At 41.7% G+C, this 12401-nt stretch overlaps 1 protein-coding gene across 2 annotated transcripts; it reads right to left on the bottom strand.

Moving 5' to 3' along the window:
• Positions 1 to 61: 61 nt before the first annotated feature.
• Positions 62 to 11769, bottom strand: CKLF (chemokine like factor). 2 transcript variants are annotated; one of them, XM_004431682.3, is made up of 4 exons: positions 11587 to 11769; positions 6296 to 6454; positions 2619 to 2714; positions 62 to 243 (listed from the first exon to the last, which is right to left on the bottom strand). In XM_004431682.3, the coding sequence occupies exons 1-4, from the start codon at positions 11662 to 11664 to the stop codon at positions 127 to 129; spliced, it is 450 nt and encodes a 149-aa protein (XP_004431739.1). In that variant the 5' UTR covers positions 11665 to 11769; the 3' UTR covers positions 62 to 126. The 2 variants fall into 2 exon arrangements, with proteins under 2 accessions (XP_004431739.1, XP_014643930.1); XM_014788444.2 differs by lacking the exon at positions 6296 to 6454 and having other exon boundaries at positions 11587 to 11763.
• Between the last annotated feature and the right edge of the window lie 632 nt (positions 11770 to 12401).

Raw genomic sequence — 12401 nt, forward strand, 5'->3', positions numbered from 1 at the left:
TCCTAAATCTCTTCCTCCAGCTCCCATATCGAGATTAAAATGAGAACAACCGTAGAAAATATGTGGAAGAATAAAGAGATGTTTAATACTTAACATCAACTAAAAAGGAATATAAAATTACAAAATTTATATTTTGTCATGAATAGCACTTTTCTGATAAGGACCGCTTGGATTAAACAGAAGCTTCCGGTAAATAAGGGCCCCGTCGGCCATACAGCACACTGCTGCCAAGAGTCCAAACACCTGGAAACAAAGACACAGAGTCACTGCTGTGGCCGTTGTCTGGACTTCTGTTATTCACACGGGTTTTAAGTCGTCTGCCCACCGCTTTCTCTCCTGCTAGGGTACTGGGATTGCTCTCTATGCTGCCACCTAATACTAAAATGGGAAGAGGCCTCAAAGATCATTTTATTCTCATTCCCAAGTTTTCCCAGTACCTACCTAGAGAAAGGGAAAAGACAACTTAAGTGAGCAGAAATAATACTGAAGTGGTGTGGGCTCTGAAATAAATACTTCTCTGGGTCTCTTGACCTGCTCCTGGATGTATTGTTTAAAGCCCTACTGATAATATTTAGTTATCAATCAACATTTCTATCCCCAACGTTCAACAGTTTGACTTTCCTATTGCAAATTCTACTGGAGAAAGGGTCATAGCTAACACCAGCCAAAGACTAAACCGTGGAGATAGTGGCTGTGATAAAAGCTTTGGAGAACCGGAGTGATAAAATGATCCAAAGTGAACTCTCAAAGGCTGAGCTACATCCACTTAAGGGATGGAATTCTAAATAGGCCTTAGGAAAATAAAACTGAGGGAAAGGGAATAAAGTAGAACATGATCTCTAGGTAGTCTGATGACTATTTGAGAGCTGGTGCCTGGGCTGGAGAAGGGGGATGTCATTCCTTGCATGCTATTTGGTCAGCTCCATCCAACGGCCAGGAAGTTTGGCTTTCTGGCTCCAGACACCGCTCTTCTTCCACCCTGAATCTCAGGTGCAGCTGACCACACTGAAGACCTCCTACCTATCCTGTCAGGACTCGGGAACTCTGCATATTGCTGGTTCCTCCACCTGGAACCATCCTCATTTTCTCCCCTTTATTCCCAGCAAACTGCGATTCCACTGCCAGAGAGAGGTAGTTGCCTCCTCTTTTCTGTGCTTGCAGCACTCTCTCAACAGCTTATATACAGCTGTTTGTACTTCTGTCTCCTGTATTAGGCTCTAAGTAACTTGAAGATAGGGCTCATGTTCTAGTCCGGTGCTGTACAAAAGAAATATAATGTGAGTTACCAATGTAAGCCACATAATTAATTTAAAATTTTCTAATAGCCACATTAAAAAGTAAAGAAAAAACAAGAGAAATTGATTTTAATATTTTTTATTTAGCCTATATCCAATATTATCATTTTAACATGTCATCAATATAATAAAGTTACTAATTAATGAAATATTCTTTTTTTTGTAGTAAGTCTTTGAAATCCAGCATATATTTTACACGTACAGCTCATCTCAGTTCAGACCAGCCACATTTCCAGTACTCAGTAGCCACATGTAGCTGGTGGCTACTGCACTGGACAGCACAGCTCTATACTTTGTCAGCACCTACCAAAGTGCACTTAAAGAATGAATCAATGAATGAATGAGTAAATAAGTGAATGAAAGTAAATCCTATGCCTGGTCCCTCTTTCTCCATTGTAGAGGGATAACATTATCTTTAAAGACAACGGGGGAAATTGCTGTTACAGTGCTATCTCATTTCTAGAAAAATTCCCATCCCTCATGAAGTTGCTTAGGGCCTAATAAAGGAGACAAAAAACCATGGATTCTGATATACATGGTTGTCCGATAGTGATCGTTCTCCTATGTGGCCCATACTACGAAAAGACAGGAAGGAGGAGGGAGATTTATTTAAGAAGAACCTTCTAATTCTCTAGATCAGAACCTAGAAAAGCCATATGATTTTGAACCTCCTATAAGAAATCTCAGAAGACTATCAGATGGAACTATAACTAAATTACTTGACTTTTTTATTTTGGCTTGCCTTCCAGGACAAAGTCTGAGTAAATTGATTTGCCTCTCTTCAAGCAGTGTTCAAAATAATCCTTTAGTTACAAGGCTTCCTACCACCATTCCCTTATCATGAGACATTTTCTATTATATTCCAACTGAAGAAGGATCTGGGCAAGAAATAACTGAGCTCAGAACAGTCTGTCTAACCTTAGCAAGTGCTATGTGTCCTTTTCTTTAAAAGGGAGAGCTATTCAACTCATCAATGGGTTTTTTTGCTTGACATCAGGTTTCTCAGAGCTAAGTGTTGTTAACTGATTCCAGCAGCTTTTCTCAGTCTAGATTTTCTCAGTCTGGTCTAGCCCTACATACCTATGAGAAATATGTAGGAACCTTTTTATTTGGTTAACTTCAATTTTAGTGTGAAATCATATTCCTTCACATTAATCAGGGCATGTATTCACACAAAAAAGTATTAAGCCACCAGGTACTGTATACTGACCTAGGAGCCCCAAGGATGAATACAGTAGAGTTTTCTGTTCTTGTGTCTATTTTTCAGGTAAATTCAAACTCTGATCAAACCTAAAGGAAGGAATCGGAAAGACCTCCACTTACCCCTCCAAGGACTGTAAATGTTGTGGTTTCTGGCATCACTGCCAACACAGATATGATTATCAGGAATACTGCTGTTACTAGTGAGTTGATAATATCCTGAAAACACAGAATAGAAAGGTCAGCTTTACATGAAGATCACCAAAAAAATGAACCAGCTCCCTAAAGATTTTGAAAGTTCCATTTTATTAAACAAATTTACTTAGTGTTTATCTTTTAGGAAATCAAACTGCTATAGTATAATGACACCTATATTGTATTTGGTCTACAATGATGCCCAGTGGTTCTCTTAACCCATGATACATCAATGATTTAACTACTTTACAGGCTTCTTTCTTTCTTTTTTTTGTGAGGAAGATCAGCCCTGAGCTAACATCCATGCTAATCCTCCTCTTTTTGCTGAGGAAGACTGGCTCTGAGCTAACATCTATTGCCAGTCCTCCTCCTTTTTTTTCCCCAAAGCCCCAGTAGATAGTTGTATGTCATAGTTGCAGATCCTTCTAGTTGCTGTATGTGGGACACGGCCTCAGCATGGCCGGAGAAGCAGTGCGTCAGTGTGCACCCGGGATCTGAACCCGGGCCGCCAGTAGTGGACCGCGCGCACTTAACCGCTAAGCCACGGGGCCGGCCCTACAAGCTTCTTTCTTAAAGATTTTATTTATTTATTTATTTTTCCCCCCAAAGCCCCAGCAGATTGTTGTATGTCATAGCTGCACATCCTTCTAGTTGCTGTATGTGGGACGCGGCCTCAGCATGGCCGGAGAAGCGGTGCGTCCGTGTGCGCCCGGATCCGAACCCAGGCCGCCAGCAGCGGAGCACGCGCACTTAACCGCTGAGCCACGGGGCCGGCCCTACAAGCTTCTTTCTTACTTAAATATAGTTGGAAGGAGAACTGATATGGTGAGGAGTGGATGATATATTATGCAGAACGTTTATGGTAGAATGGTACTCGGGAAAGTGAGAATGCTCAATTTTAATAATATAAGAAAGTGTGAAGTAGTCTACACTGTAAATCCAACAACTTTATGTTACTAAAATACAATTAATAAGACTTAAAGCAGTGCACTCTTAAGAGGAAGTGCCAATTTTCAGGAAAAAAAACTCCCATACATCTGTATGCAATGGCTAGCCAATTATGCTATTATTTCTGATGACGTATCTCGTTCATTTAAAAATTTCTTGAAATGAAGTGTTTTCATTCTGAACTACGGCTTTAAAAGGTACAACTTAAACCCAGTATTTCTCAAAGTGAACTCATTACACACCACTCTCCCTGGCCCTTCCCTAAACCTATTCTTCCTCCTATACTTCCTATCTCATTATCCTCTCAAGATAGTTATTGAAATGGCAGGTATCCTTGATTTTCCTTAGTTACCCACTCCTATCAATCCTGCCTCATAATCCTCCCCTTTCTCTCCAGCTACTGTTATAACCTGAGGTCAGGCCTTTACCATTTTCATGCCTGGATTATGGTAACAGACTTTTAAGTGGCCTCTGAGACCTACCTCTAGTTTTGTTCCTCTCCAAGCCATTATTGATACTGCCACAGGGATCTCCTAAAATGTAAGCTGATCATGTCATCCTCTGACTTAAAAACCTCCAAAAGCTTCCAGTGGCCTTTAGGTTAAAACCAGGGCATACAAAGCCTTGCATGCTCTGACCTCCTACTGCCTCTCAAGCCTCCACTCTTGCTCCCTCTCTTCTTCACAACTCAGTATCCCAGCCATTCAGAATTAGCTGCAGGGCTTGAGGGTCATGCTCTTTTCCCCCCTATACTCTCACATACACTGCTCCCTGTACCAGGGAGCCCTCTCATCCCCATATCAGTCTGCTAGCTACTTTTCATCGTTCAGCCCTTGGCTCAGGCATAGTTTTCTTCAGGAAAGCCTATTATGATTTGGTCCTCTTCCCTGGCTGGGTGCCTCCACACTATCCTGCATAGACATCTGTCACAGCATCTATTATACTGAATCGCTCATCTATCTTGCTTCTTGGCTACAGTGAAAGTGTCTCAGGTACAAGATTGGTTTTTTATCTTATCAAAGAACCCATTACAGAATCTGGGATTAGCAGATACGTAACTTTTGTTGAATAAATGATTTCATTAGATCGAGAGCAGAGAGGAATCTGGGTTTCATAATGGAGTAATAACTTAGTTGACCATATACTACCATTTCGAAAAGATTACAATATCAGCAAAGTTTGATCCTTAGAAATTTGGAGACTACTTTCAGTGGCTACACATAGGCCACTTTCCCTCTGAGTGTATTCTGTTAAACTTAGGGCTCCAATTTTATTAGTGGGACATGTAAGAAGCTCTAGAGAATTATTACAGTTTGGAGAAAAAGAAATGCTAAAACGTGTTGGTTTTATTAACCCTGAAAAGCAGAGTGTGAAGAGCAACTATACAACTTTTTGAGTACAAGATTAAGAGGATGTGGACCATGTTCATCATCTCCTTGAAGAAATCCTTGGAATAATTTCACTTAGCCCTTTCAGCTGCTAAATGATATTATGTATTCTTGAGGACCAACTGAGGAAGGCTTTGTAATCTTTTTTCCTAGAGCTCCCTCCAGTCAGGTCCAGCTCTAAAGTGTAGATCAAGTAGGAGTTTGGAGAGGTGCTATGAAAATCCCAGCATTTCCCAGCTTTCCCCTTTTGGGACTTTCTCAGCTTGTGATTAGCCTAAAATGCTCATCACTGGCCTTCAAAGGTGATTCCAGAAGCTACCACTTTAAGGCATGTTTATGGTTGAGAATAGCTCGAAAGTCCTCTCTCCTTAATAGGGGATATCAGCTTGGATATTAGCACTATGAAATCCAAGATGATGAGACAAGTGCAGTATAGGAAGACAAATGCAGCTACCAGTCCAGCCAGAGGGGGAAGGCCAGCAGGGAGTCTTAGGAGGGAGACCAAGGAGATAGGATGCTAAGGATAAGACTTGAACGAGGAGAAAGAGGTGAAGTCACTCAGTTTTTCCTAGAACCAGCTTACACTCTAGGCTGAAGGGCCATGTACACCTTAACTAATATCTTCAACTTGCCTATTTTGACAGTTTCCAGAACCATTTGGGCACTCCACTGGGCAGTTATTCCTAATGCTATGAGTATGGCAGCTAATGTCCATATGCTATGAAATAAGGTTCTACAAGATGAGATAAAAATTATTTAGCATTAATGATTACAGACATGTTTAAGTAAGATAAAATTCTGCTTTATTCAGCCTCCCAAATTATTTTGATTTTCCATTTAATGATCAGGGATGTGCAAGATGTAGATACTTGTGTATCTGTATACATCCCCCAAGTTTGAGGCCATAACAACATGCATTTAAAAGGGAAGTAAATATTAAGAATGCTCTATAATTTTATTAACCATGATCTTAAATTTAAATTTCTTTAGAAGATCTACACTTAAGTGAATTCTCCTAACAGAAGGGTCAGCCACATCTACTGATAGATGGAGCTCAGAGGAGAATTTATGCTCTGTGGCTGCCCTGGTTCCCTGAGAATCTCCCCCAGGAACAATACAGAGTGCATTAGCAGGAGGTGGAGTCTCTCCTTCCTAAGCCTATCACAGATTCCTTAAAGGCTTAAGAAAACTTAAAGAACAGAATTTATTAAAATGTCTCACTATGGCAGGAAAAAGTAGTTAATTTTAATGATGAAACTGAACACTTACAAGCAAAGGCCAAAATAAACAGTCAATTAATCGATCAAGTCTGAGCATATATAAAATTATGAAAAATAAAATAATGGTGACTTCAAATCCAGTGATAACAATGTACGGTTCAGGGGCTTGTGCGATGATAAAAAAGGTCATAGATGTCACAGTTAGTGCCTATAAAAAAAAACATGATTTATTCAATGATTATTGAATACAAGTTTAAGCTGTAAAAATGATCATTTCTAAAAGAACTAAATAAATGGGTTTCTGCCATATACACACACATCTAAAAGAGGCATGACTAAAATGTATGGATGTTGACTTCTCTTTGTGTTTTAGAGAACTAGGTGTCCCTGTTTTAAATCTAATTAATCACTCCACTTGTACATCTAATACCATCCCTTCCCACATTTGTTCCCTTGATCTTTTTCGATTAAATATCTTTTCCCTCTTGTACTTTCAATCTCCTCCTCCACTAGCTCCTTTCCTCATCATCCCATAAACATATCTAAGTTGTCTTCTCTTTTTTTTTTCCCCCAAAGCCCCAGTAGATAGTTGTATGTCATAGATGTACATCCTTCTAGTTGTTGTACGTGGGACGCGGCCTCAGCATGGCCGGAGAAGCGGTGCGTCAGTGCACGCCCAGATCCGAATCCGGGCCGCCAGCAGCGGAGCGCGCACACTTAACCGCCAAGCCACGGGGCCAGCTCTAAGTTGTCTTCTCTTAAAACACACACACACACACATACCTTCCTTTCATCTTGTTCCCCACAGAAAGTCCCATTTTCTACTTCTCCCTGAAATGCTTCTCAAAAAAGTTTGTATACTGGCTGTGATAATTCCCTATCATCTACTCATCACTCCTTAACTCTTTAACATCTGGAATCTACTGTCAAATTTAAACTTAAAATGTTGCCATGAAAAATACTGGGGAGGAAAGTTTCGAACAAACTGTCAGAGAAAAACAATTCTCTGAAGAACTCTATGGGGAAAAAAGGGGGAAGAAAACCCCCTAACAATTCTGATGCTTCACTTTTTACACACTTCCTCTTACCTAAATACAAAGCGATCAGAATTGACAAATATTTTAAGTGGAAAAAACCCCTGAAGATAATTAATCAATTTCCTCATTTCCAACTAAGATATAGAACATAGAAATGTTAAGTGACTTAAAGGAAGAAATAAGCTGGTAGTTCCTAGGGTCTTTCGATGTCATGATGTTCTTAGGAGATATAGCTCTATCCAAAGTCTGTGTTCTTGGAAAATGGTTTTGTCAAGAGTCTTCCCTGGCTAAACTTTTATGATCAGTCTGTCAGCTGGTAGCATCTACATACTCTTTTTAACCTTAAATCTATACAGGCTACCTATTCATAATTCTTTCAATTACTTTATTAGTGTAAAAATAGCCTACCTTTAAACTTATAACTTGGTCAGTTTGATTACATAGTAAATATAACTAGTTACTAAATAACTCATTCTTTATAATTAACTCATTCTTTACAATTAATATAATTACTATTTGCAACATGTCATCTCAAACCACTTCATTTACTCTACTGAACCAAGGTCTTGAGTTCATGGATTATGAAATCAAAGGTCACTTTTTCAGTCCCCATCCTCTGTAACCTTTCTGCACCATGGAATTTAGCATTGGTGATTAATCCATTTTCTTAAAAGTTCCCATGATTTTGGTCACGCTAGGTTCTCCCCCAATCCATATGTACAGCTCTTATATCTTTCTTAACTTCTGGCCTTTGTTTCCAGTTCTCTTTTAAATATCCCACTAATATCTCATTTCTTCACTACTCTATAGAAACTGCTTTTGCTAAGATCGTCAATGATTTCAGAATGACTAAATTTAATGAACAATTTTCAACCCTTATCCTACTGGAACCCCATGACTCATTTGCCATTGGCTATCCTTTTTCTACTTTTCTACTCCTTTGGCTCCCATGTCACCCTTCTTTGTTCTTATACCTCTGCAACAGTTCTCTCTTGGTGGGCTTCTCTCCTTTTACCCATCCCTTTAAAATGCTGGCATTCCTTTAGATTCTGTTCACAACCCACTCAATGAATCTGGGTCTCTATCCCAGGTCTGTCCTCAACATCTCACACATAAATAACCATTTAGAATCTCTATCTGAATAACTTACAGGACTCTCAAATTCACCATGTCCAAAACTGAACTCATCTTGCCCCTTCCTCCTGTATTCGCTATCTTAATTGGTGATACAACCACCTACCTTATCACCTGCCTTAGAAACCTAAGATCACTGCTCCTACTCACTCCACAACTGATCAATCATCAGGTCTTGCTAACTTAATGCCTAAACACTTTGGGAATCCACTCCCTCCTCTTTATCCCTACCACTACTGCCCTTCCGTATCCTTTCCCTAAACCACCATGACAAAGATACTACAGTAAAATTTCTAAAATAAAAATTTGTTTATGCATTTCTCCACCTATTTAAAACCCTTCGATGTCTCCCCATGGTCTTTAGAATAGAGCCTACCTCTCACCATGGTATTCAAAGTCTTCCATGATTCAGCTCCTGTCTACTTCTCTAGCAAAGAGTTGCTTGACAATTATATCCACAGGATAATTCCAATGTTCGAGTCTCAGTCCTCATCTTACTTGAGCTATCATCAGAATTTGACACAGTTGATCATTCCCTCAAGAGTTTCTTCACTTGGCTTCTAGGACACCATACTCTTGGTTTCTCCCACCCTTCTAATTGCTCCCTCTCATTCTTCTTTGCTAGTTCTTCCTCCTCTTGCCAACCTTTTAATGTTGAAGTGTTCAAGGGCTCAATCCATGGTACTCTGCTCTATCTAAACTCATCTCTTGATGATGTCATCAGTCTCGTGACTTTAAATACCTCTATTTCTGAAGTGCCAATCTCCCTTACAAAATCAAGTCTTCTATATTCCAAATGCCTATTCAGTATTGCTACTTGGATGTTTAATAGACATCTCTAATCTAACAATGAAATCGAAAATTGAACTTAACGATCCTTGGCCTACATTTGCTTCACTCACAGGCTTTCAGTGGATGGTAACTCCATCCTTCCAGTTGCTTAGGCCAAAAACTTTGGAGTTATTTTGAACTCCTTTCTTTTTCTCACACAACATCTGGTTCCTCAGCAAATCTTGTTGGGGCTACTTTCAAAATATATCTCAAATGCGATCATTTCTTGTAACCTACTCTGCTAACACCCTGGTCCAAGTCACTATCATCTCTTGCCCACATTACTGCAATAGCTCTAATTGGTCTCCTTGGTTCTACCCTTGCCCCTGCAGCAATCTCTTCCTGTCCCCCCCACCAATCTATTGTCAACATAGCAGCTGGTGTATTTTTTTTTTAATGTTAGTCAGATCATATACAACTTTACTCAAAACCTTCCTCATATCCCACTGTGTCCCCCTGTCACTCCTCTCCAGCTATGCTGGTTTCCTTGCTCTTTCTTGAACCCTTCAGGTACATTCCTGACACAGGGCCATTGTACTGGATTTTCCTTTGCCTTAAACACTTCCTTCAGGTATTCTCATAGCTAACTCCCTCGCCGCTCTCAACTCTGCTCAGGTGTCATCTCAACAAGGCCTAATCTGACCACTCTATTACTGAAACATGCAACCCTCTTCTCCAACCCTCCCCTTATACTCCCTTACCTGGCTTTACATTTCTTTGTTCCATAGCACTTACCACCTTCTAGAATACTACATCATTTCTTTATTTATTGTGTTTATTGTTTGTCTCCCCTACCCTCTCACCCCAATATGGAAACTTCAGAGGCAGGGATCTTTGTTTTGTTCATTGATATCTCCCAAGAGGCTGGGACAGTGCCTGGTACATGGAAGACTGTCAATAAATATTTGTTGAATGAAAAAAATAAGGTAACACTCAACCTTTTATAGTTTGCTGCATAAATCATGCTGTTATTTTGCCTCCATGCCTTTGCTTAGGTGGCTGTCCCTTAGACTCCAATGTAGGTTCCTCTAGGAAGTTTCCTGACACCTTTCTTTATCTCATCCTCAGTTGGATGTCTCACTCTGTGCCCTATCTCCATCTTATCACATATTAAAGCTATCTGCTCATGTGTCTGTCTCTCTGACTAAACTGAAGAACTCCTGTGAGTCTGGGACTTTTGTCTTGGTTGTCTTTGTTGTTCCAGGTCCTAACTCAGATCCTGAAATACATTAAATACTCAGAATGTTTGTTGAGAAATTAATATGTCAAAAACTAAAACTTTCTTGCAAAATCCTATTCCTCCTCCAGTGTTCCAGAGCTTTCATTAGCTGGCATAAAACCCCAGACCCTCAGGTCACTTCTTCCCTGGTTATTTACTCCCAACCCAATGTAATCTCTCTGTCCTTTGAACTCCAGAGCAGTTTTCTAAACCTCTCCTATGCATTCTGACTTGTATTCTGTTGTAGTTATTTCTCAGAATCACAGACTTTTGGTGTGGGAAGGACTTTGTTTGCAATTTGAAGTCTGAATCTCCTTTACAACATCCTCCCTAAGTGCTCATCTACGCCTGTTACCTTTGCTGTCTGGGAAGGTACTGCCTTTCCAAGTGGCCATTGAATTTTTGGAACTTTCCCAATAGAAAACTTTCCCTCATATTAAGCAGAACTGTTTCCCTGTAACTTAACTATTTCCACTCTCTCTCCTATAGGTCATCTATTTAAAACTAAAAATTATTTTTTCCTTCCTCTTTTCGCTTTTTGAATTCCTTCAACATATTCTCCTATGATAGTGGAAACACTTCTCTAACTAGCCAGGTCACTTTCCTCCAAATGCGGATTCATTCTCTCCACACCTCTGTTGAGAACTGACTGCAATGTTCCTGGTATGTCTGACGCCCCACAAACGGGCAGTTCCATCGTCCCTGCTCTGGACTGTATCAGCCTTGAGCTCAATCACATCAAACTTCTGACTTAGAGTAAGTAAACACAGCATCCACGGAAACCCCTTAGTCTTTTTCATCTTGTTGGCTTCTGAGTGGTACAACTGCGGCTGCCTCACCTGGTGAGCTGGGCACCTGGTTTGTGGGTTGTGGCGTAGGCCGTTCATATAGATATGACAGATAGATTTTGCTTTAGGAGTGTGTCCGTAAACCCCCTGAAGGGGAGGGCAGTGCCTTATTTCTCTCCTGCTACCCCCAGGGTGCACAGCGGAATGCCTTGCCTCTAATAAAAACGAGGTGGAAAGAGCAGACAGGGCAGCCCGCTTCATGCTTCACAGCCATATCTCACTGCCCCCGAGCGCGCTGGAGCACCGGCCCCACCCGCGGCCCGGCCCTCACCAGCCGCAGCATCTTCACGTGGCCTTTCACGCTGAAGCAGAAGGGGCGATGCTTCGGCTTCGGCTTCAGGGTCTGCATCGCGCCCGCACACCCAGCAGCAGCCACTTCTCCTTCAGTCCCTCTCCTCAGCGCCCCGCTCCGCCAGGCGCCGCGCGGCAACTGCAACCGCCGCCCCCGCCGCGCGCGGTCCTTCTAGGCCTCCCGCCCTCGCGCGCGCATGCGCACGTCACCGCGGCCCGCACTCATGCGCATGCGCCACACCAGAGCCGCCGGCTGGCTGCTCTCGCTAGGTAGCTGTCGTTGTTAGCCTGTTGCATTTCTACCCACCTGGAGGGGGGCCTCGCAAGCCAGTCTCCTGTTAACACCGCCCCGCCCTTCCGGGCACCAATGATATTGGCTCTCCAGCTCTGTACCTTTGTTAAAAGCCTCCCGGAGGCTCGGGGGGAGAGGCGAGAAAGGAGTGGCTGCCCTGCCAGCCCCGACCATGAGCATCTCAAATGCCACCTCCTTAGAGAGGATTTTCCTTGGTCACTCCGTCTAGAGTAGCCACCATCACTCTCTTCTCATAATATTTATCACTACTGAGATATTTATATCTTAAGAATTTAAATCGCACAAAAGAAGGGGCCTGCCTGTCTGCTTCTCTCCCTGCAGGGTCCCCAGGGTCTGGCACATAATAGATGTAGAATATATGTAGTCTGAACTAGTGGCCTGGGCCTCATCTCCTATCCCTGCTCCCAGGGGATCACAGTCTGGGTTTGTGAGCCTGTTTGTTCTGCATATTTTTATTTTTGCCTCCCACTGGTGCTGATTCT

This window comes from Ceratotherium simum, chromosome 30 (assembly GCF_057802395.1).
Source record: "Ceratotherium simum simum isolate JZ-2026a chromosome 30, ASM5780239v1, whole genome shotgun sequence".
NCBI classification, from domain to species: Eukaryota; Metazoa; Chordata; class Mammalia; order Perissodactyla; family Rhinocerotidae; genus Ceratotherium; species Ceratotherium simum.